This window comes from Sturnus vulgaris, chromosome 24 (genome assembly GCF_052056855.1).
Source record: "Sturnus vulgaris isolate bStuVul1 chromosome 24, bStuVul1.hap1, whole genome shotgun sequence".
NCBI lineage: Eukaryota > Metazoa > Chordata > Aves > Passeriformes > Sturnidae > Sturnus > Sturnus vulgaris.
Window position 1 is genome coordinate 736,386 of NC_142266.1, and position 7,216 is coordinate 743,601.

At 50.5% G+C, this 7,216-nt stretch overlaps 1 protein-coding gene across 3 annotated transcripts; it reads left to right on the forward strand.

Moving 5' to 3' along the window:
* The first annotated feature begins 201 nt into the window (after positions 1–201).
* Positions 202–6,862, forward strand: TAF12 (TATA-box binding protein associated factor 12). Of its 3 annotated transcripts, none has more exons than XM_014893610.2 (6): positions 202–292; positions 3,080–3,331; positions 4,491–4,568; positions 5,324–5,438; positions 5,625–5,713; positions 6,397–6,862. In XM_014893610.2, exons 2-6 carry the CDS (start codon positions 3,164–3,166, stop codon positions 6,430–6,432), a joined length of 486 nt encoding a protein of 161 aa, XP_014749096.1. In that variant the 5' UTR covers positions 202–292; positions 3,080–3,163; the 3' UTR covers positions 6,433–6,862. The 3 variants fall into 3 exon arrangements, with proteins under 3 accessions (XP_014749096.1, XP_088034518.1, XP_014749098.1); XM_088178392.1 differs by having other exon boundaries at positions 237–493; XM_014893612.2 differs by lacking the exon at positions 202–292 and adding an exon at positions 500–1,467.
* The last annotated feature ends 354 nt before the right edge of the window (positions 6,863–7,216 follow it).

Consider the following 7,216-nt stretch of genomic DNA (forward strand, 5'->3'; position numbering starts at 1 on the left):
GTTTCTTATTCACCACTTCGGCTGGTTTCCCCTCAAAAATTGCCGTTTTCCTCGCTTTTTAGCCGGTCAGGATTATGCAAATAGCATGGGGCATGCTGGGTACGCCTCTCCCCTGAGGCAGCGCAGGGAGGAGGAGCGTCTTTGGCGGGAGCGCGATGATGCGCACGCGCGCGCAGGGGACTCGCTCCCCATTGGCGGCGACGACGGCCGGAAGCGGAAGCGCTGCCGGGTGTCGGCGGAGAGAGCGCGGCGGTGGCGGCGGGGATTGAGAGTGCCCGCGGGCCATGGGGAGGTACGGGGGGCTCGAGGGGGCTGCGCGGACTACCTGGGGATTCCACACTGGCTGTTATAAATCCGGGAGGGAGCACAAGAGTGGGCGCTGTGTGGGTTCCGGTGGCGGTCGGTGACCTTCGCTCTACCCCGCGACTCCCGGCGGGGACATTCTGCACTGGGAGGGAGATTCGTTCCTATCCCGGCGGTCTCCGTGCGGCTGGTGAGCACTTTAAGCTAGAGATGTTCAGCCTGGGGAACAGAAGACTCCAGGGCGAGTCTTAGAGCCCCTTCCAGTGCCTAAAAGGGGCTTCGAGGGGCTGAAGAGGGACTTTGGACCTGGAGGGACAGGACAAGGAGAATGGCTTGCCACTGACAGAGGGCAGGGATCGGTGAGATACTGGGAAGTAATTCCTCTCTGTGAGGGTGGTGGGACCCTGGCACAGGTTGCCCAGAACTGTAGCTCCCCCATCCCTGGAAGTGCCTTGGGCACTTCCAGGGTTGGCGGGGCTTGGAGCACCCTGGGACAGTGGAAAGTGTCCCCGCCCATGGCAGCGGATGGAATGAGATGAGCTTAAGGTTTCTTCCCACCCAAACCATTCTGAGATTCTATGATTGTATTTAGACATTTGGTGAAAATCACTATGGTTAATGGAAGTGGGAGCCCCCTGAGCACTCCAGGAAATGTGCTGTTTGTCCTTAACATAGATTTTAGTTGTGGCTCTTAATGCTTGTCCCAGAACTGAACAAATTATGGTGCTGATCACAGCACGCCGACCTCCTCCTACCCTGGAGGGGGCTGCTGCTGTGAGGGTCTGGGCTTACCTGCGCATCAGCAGGTACCAGGATGCTCTGTTTCCTGGCAGAAAACGGGAGTTTGGCCATATATTTCTTCAGAATCCTGCAGGATGGTTGTCTCTGCAGCAGTCACTGTGTGATCTTTTCTGTCAAAGAAATTCGTGGCACTGTAGGGAGGATAACTTGTGAAACTGCTTCCTCTAACTATCTTACATAGAATGGGTGATACAAAAAATATCTGGTGTTTCTGTAGGAATCAGAATTATGTGGGAGAGGATGGTGCCAGAGTAGATAACACTGACTGGTGATGTTCTGGAAAGGGTGTGGGCTATGGCTTCTCCACTCACTGAGCTCACAGCAGATGCTGATGTAATTAAAGATCTAGACACTGAGATAGCTGTAAGTAAACGGGGCTGGCATGTGGGATTTACCCTGTGAATCTGCTCTTCGCATGACTTTCATGTTCAGCGATCTTGGTGGCATGTGAAGGGTGCAGTAAGATCTGGGAATAAACCAACAAAATGACTTTATGCTGCTAAAGTGCTTCTGCCCAAGAATTTTGGAGATTTATGTCTGAGGATTTCGGTGCTTCCTTTTCTGCATAGTGGGTAGGAATTCCTGCTTTGTGGATCTGTGAAGTGAGGCATCACAGCTGAGATCAACCCCAGCTCAAATCAAGGCTGAAGGTCCCTCTCGATCTTGTGCTGGACTCCTCAACCAGAAGTGCCAACTGAGGGGTTTAGGGTGTGAGAGTGATGGTTTTCCATTGTTAATTAAATTAAAATAGAGCTGGAAACTTGCTGAGGGCACTGTGGAAGGGTGTCAGGGACATAAATTCCCCTCAAAGAGCTCCATGTCTGCAGGTGTATGGGTGTGCATTGGAGTGAAGCACTAAAGCTTCTAAATTCTCCCATGTGCTTTCTCGTGTGGGTTTTCATATTAATTAATCCAAACTAACCAGGCTTGCTTTGATGAAGGGAAATGTCTATTTGTAGATCAGGGAGCAGACACTCTCTAGGAATGTCCTGTAAAACTGGTTAAACAAACTCTTCTCATCGGTTCAGCCTCAGCTTCTCAGCTATCTCTGGCCTCACCATGAGAGGCTTTGCTATTAAATCATTCCTTAAACTCTCTTTGCCTGTGACAGATCCATCATTGCTGCCCACACTGGTTGTGGTAGTGGAAGGTGCAGGGTTTGGATGAATTTCCTGTCATGGAGCAATGAAGACAGAGCAAAACTTCATTGAGCCTGGGGCTTAGAGCAGAAACAGAGGAGGTGCCAGCTAATGTTCATCCCATGACCAACAGCCTGAGTAACTTCAGTACCTGGAGGATCTCTGTAACCACACAATCCACTTGTGGTTCACCATTGGGAGCTCCATAAATCTCACTCCATTTCCTGTGGCTGTCAGTTGCCTAGTGTGGGAGGAGCAAGGGGCAGGTGTGGGCACACACGTGTTCCTCCCCATCTGAGGGGGAGCAGATTATGCTCTTAGAACCCAAAATGAACTGATGTTGTCAGTCCCACATGGAGGGGTCACTGCAGGCCAGGCTGTGAGCATGATGCTGCCAAAAATAAGACCCCCACCTTGTGGAGACCCCAGGGATGCTGGCTCCTGCCTTCTCTCCAGGGCTCTGTATTGTGGGAATGAAGGATTCTGTGCTGCTGCAGCAGGAATGAGCCATATCTTGCAGTTAAATTTGCTCTGAGTGGTCTATTCTTTGTGGGAAATGGGCTCAGGAAGGCTGTGTGGGGGTGGATGTGGGAGGGTTCAGCTCAAGGGATGAATGGGTGAGTGGGTCAGTGCTGCTGGAAAGCTTAATTTTCCATATACCAGGGAAGGTTTTCTCTGCTATTAAGCATCACTTCTCCCTTCGTGCTGTGAGCAGAAATTCCTGATCTATAAACTGCAGGCCCTGTCAGAACACTGCAGTTTTCTCTGGACAAAGACCTGTTCACCTTTCTGAATTCCTTCTATTTGCTAACCATGGCTTTCCTCTCCCTTTTCAGTTGATTGGTTTGGATCCCCACAACCCCAAGAAGAAGCAGGACCTAGACAAGCTTTATGATCTAAAAGCTAAAGCTCAACAGATTATGAACCAGTTTGGCCCTTCTACCTTGATCAACCTCTCCAACTTCTCCTCAATCAAGCCAGAACCGGCCAGCACCCCCCCTCAGAGCTCCATGGCCAACAGCACCACTGTGGCAAAGATGCCAGGAACACCCAGTGGAGGAGGGCGGCTCAGTCCTGAAAGCAACCAGGTGATTCCATCCCCGACTTTGGGACAACAGGGATGATGCTTGGGCATCACAAGCATCACAGACTTGCCTGTGATGTCATTTGCCTTCTTCAAATCACCAGCAGAAAAAATAATATTTATTAAAGTATCAGTTACTGAGTGAGCAAAACTTGCTCACAGAGTTCCTTTATCCCAGGTGCTTCCCGGCTGGATGGGATTTGGATGCTGTAGGTATAGAGGTTTTTCCAGTCTTAGGAAAGTGTATTTTGGGGGTGTGACAGGGAAAGTTATTTTTCAATGGGGTTTAGATGGGAGAAATATGGGGAGAAATGGGTGGTGAGGTGAAGGTTGCCCAGAGAGGGTTGCTGTGGATGCTCCATCCCTGAGAGTGTCCAAGGCCAGGATGGACAGGGCTTGGAGCAGCCTGGGATAGAGGAAGGTGTTCCTGCCTATGGCAGAGGGTGGAATGGGATGAGCTTTAAGGTCTCGTCCAACCCATGGAGCATGGAGCCTTTGATGTGCATAAAACAAACAGCTGCCCAGGGAATGCCCCAGCATTGTTCCCTCATGGCTTTGCTGCATTTTATGCTTAGGAAGTGCACTAGACCCCAGCACAAAACAGCCACAGAAGTGAAGGAATTTCCCATCTGTGACTGGATGACCTGACCAGGCTGACAACTTATATCTGTATCTTGTAAGACTCGGCATCCTGTTGTTCAGCCCAGTGTGGTTTCTGCTCCTGCCACATCTGACTGCCCAGAATAACCCAGCACTCCCACAATTCTGTTTTCCATGTGAAGGACTAAAGCTAATAAGTGCTAGAGCCATGGAAATGCTTCCCTCATGCCCCGAGCACAACTTTAGTCACTGATACGCTGATTGCACTTGGTGTCTGCAGCACTTGTAGTTTTGCCTTTCCACTCCTCTGCATTTTAGTGCTGGAAACATTTATCCGGGCTGCTGCACTCCAGTTGCTGTCCAGAGCAACCACTGGTGCTTGAAAATGACTCCTTAACATTTGATATTTCTTATCTCTGCCATTCCTGAGCTGATAGACTGTGTCAACAGTGTGACTCCTCGCTGGGGGCACAGGGGAGGAGGTTGTGGTTGTGTGATGCTCCATGGGCAGCTTCATTGCTGGAGCAGGGCAGTAAATCCTTCCTCTCCTCCCACACACTCAGGTTTTAACCAAGAAGAAATTGCAGGACCTGGTACGTGAGGTGGATCCGAACGAGCAGCTGGATGAAGATGTGGAAGAAGTAGGTTCCAACCTGTGGAAGGGACTGCAGAAAGAGTTAATTTGGGATTTGTCACATATCAGTGGCCCTTTGTCCGAGGAGGGAGCATTGGTTCATTTAACACTTGTTTTCTCATGCATCCTTCAGCCATCCCTGTTTTTCTGCATCCCAGTCCCAAAAAGGCTTTTAAAACAGCAATTGCAGTAAACACCTATGAAATCCACTCCTTTGAGTCGAATTTTGGACACCACAACAAAAGAAAGATCTAAATCTATTTGAGAGCACCCAAAAGAGACTCTGAAAATGGGGAAGAATCAGGAGGGACCACAGGAGGAGCGGCTGAGGGCACTTGGTGTGTCCAGCTGGAGCAGAGGACGTTGAGGGCAGAGCTCAATGGGGGCTGCAGCTCTTCTCGAGAGGCAGCTCCAACCTCTGTTCTCTGTGACCAGGGACAGGACCCAGGGAATATCTGGAGATCAAGGAAAGGTTCTTCTCCCAGAGAGTGATTGGGCACTGAACAGACTCCCCAGGCAATACCAGCTCCCCAGGCAGCCATGCTCAAGAAGCCTGGACAACGCTCTCAGGAACAGGATGGGGATTGCTGGGGTGTCCTGTGCAGGGCCAGGCGTTGGCCTGGATGATCCTTGTGGGTCCCTCGCAATTCAGGACGTTCTGTAATTCTAAATACCAGCTTCTGAGGGCTTGTTTTCACCTTCCCACATAATTTCAACTGCTCAGTGCTGACCAGACTGGTTGTTGCCCTTGTTCCACCCCAGATGCTGCTACAGATCGCTGATGACTTCATTGAGAGTGTGGTGACAGCTGCCTGCCAGCTTGCGCGGCACCGCAAGTCCAACACCCTGGAAGTGAAAGATGTCCAGTTGCACCTCGGTGAGTGACTTTTATCTGTTTTTTTCCCCTCTGCCCCCAGCTCTCAACTCCTCCTGGAGTTAGGGCACTTCTGTGGTGCTGTGGTGGAAGCTTGTGAGTAGATAATACATCCCTGCCCATCACAAGGGGTTGGAACTGGATGAGCTTTAATGTCTCTTCCAACTGAAACCATTCTGTGAATTCCAGAGCGCCAGTGGAATATGTGGATCCCGGGCTTTGGTTCTGAAGAAATCAGGCCCTACAAAAAAGCCTGCACTACAGAAGCTCACAAACAGGTAAGGAGCCCACACAACACCAGGAATCCCATGGAAGGCTGATACAGGGATGGTGGTCATGGCCTCCTGGCACTGTGAATTTGCGGCCTTTTCCAAGTGGTTCAGACTGGAAATGATTTCCAGAGCCTCCTGACCTGTTTGTACAGAGGATTGAGGTTGCTGTGTCTCCTCAGCTAGGTTGGCTTTACCCAAAGAGAAGCAGCAGCTCTTGGAGCTGAGAGGCTTGGGAGGGTTAAAACCAGCTGGAAGCTGCACATAGGCACTTTTCAACTGCCCCTGGCAACGCCATCTCTGTAGAAAGGGACTGAAAACACCCTTAATTTTGCTTTAAAAATGCATTGGGCCTTTGCTTTTTAAGTCATGGTCAGAGCCTAGAAGGAGCTGTCCTGCCGTTCCAGGGCTTATGGGTGATGCTGCAGCTCCCACTGGGCAGAGGGCGGAGCCTGAGATGGGCTTTCATTCCACTGCCCCAGGGTGCCAACTGGAGCAGCACAGACACTTCCTTCTCCTCTGGCTTCAGGCTGGGACCCCATTAAGATTCAAACAGACCTGAAAGACCTGTGTGGAAGCAAGTCAGGCAGTGTCCTGGGAGCACCTGGGATGCCTTGTTCCTGCTCTGGGTGGTTGTGCAGTCACCTGCTCTGAGCTGCTCAGCTTCCCATGGTTTTTCCCTCTTGTTGCAGAGAATGGCACTGATCCGCAAAACTACCAAGAAATAGCCCCTGGGCAGAGCTGGAGACACCACCAGTGCAGTTTGGGATACCTGCGTCTCCACTGAAGCCTCCACGATGTCACCTGTGGGATATTTTTTTAATGCTTTACAGAAAAGCATCTATTTTTTATTAACGGTGCAGCAATATCTTGACTTGATGAGGAGACCTGCCAAAAACGTTCTATGCCCTGTTCCTCGTTTCTCCTCAGAGTGCAACATATCTCAAACAAAGACTTTTATTTGTGACTTGAAAGTGGTTTATTGTACAAGTGATTATCCAAGGGACAGAGCATTTGATCGTGTGTGGGACAGTATTAGAAGCATCTGTAGAGGTTTTTGTTTCCTCCTTCCTGCTCCTACCTGCTCCAGTACTTTGTAATGTCAGTGTTTATATAAATACTTGCGTTTGTTTTACATGAATAAAGAAATTATTCTAAGCTGCTGGCACAGGCTTGTGCTCTTCAGGCAGCGTTGCATAGAAATGGCAGGGGCAGGGTCCCTGTCACCTCAGCTCTGTATGTGGTGCTGTTCTGTGAGAGATCTGAGAGTTTACAGGGAGCAGAATTGTGGAATATCCTGAGCTGGAAAAGATCCCGGAGGATTATTGAGTCCAGCTCCTGGCCTGCTCAGGACACCCCAGCAATCCCACCCTATGCCTGAGAGCGTTGTCCAATGTTCTCGGGAGCTGTGGCAGCCTTGGAGCCATACCTATTCCCTTGGGAGCCTGCTCCTTGCCTGAGTGAGCCCCCTGGGGGGGAAAAACTGTTTCCTAATATGTAGCTTCTGCCTCC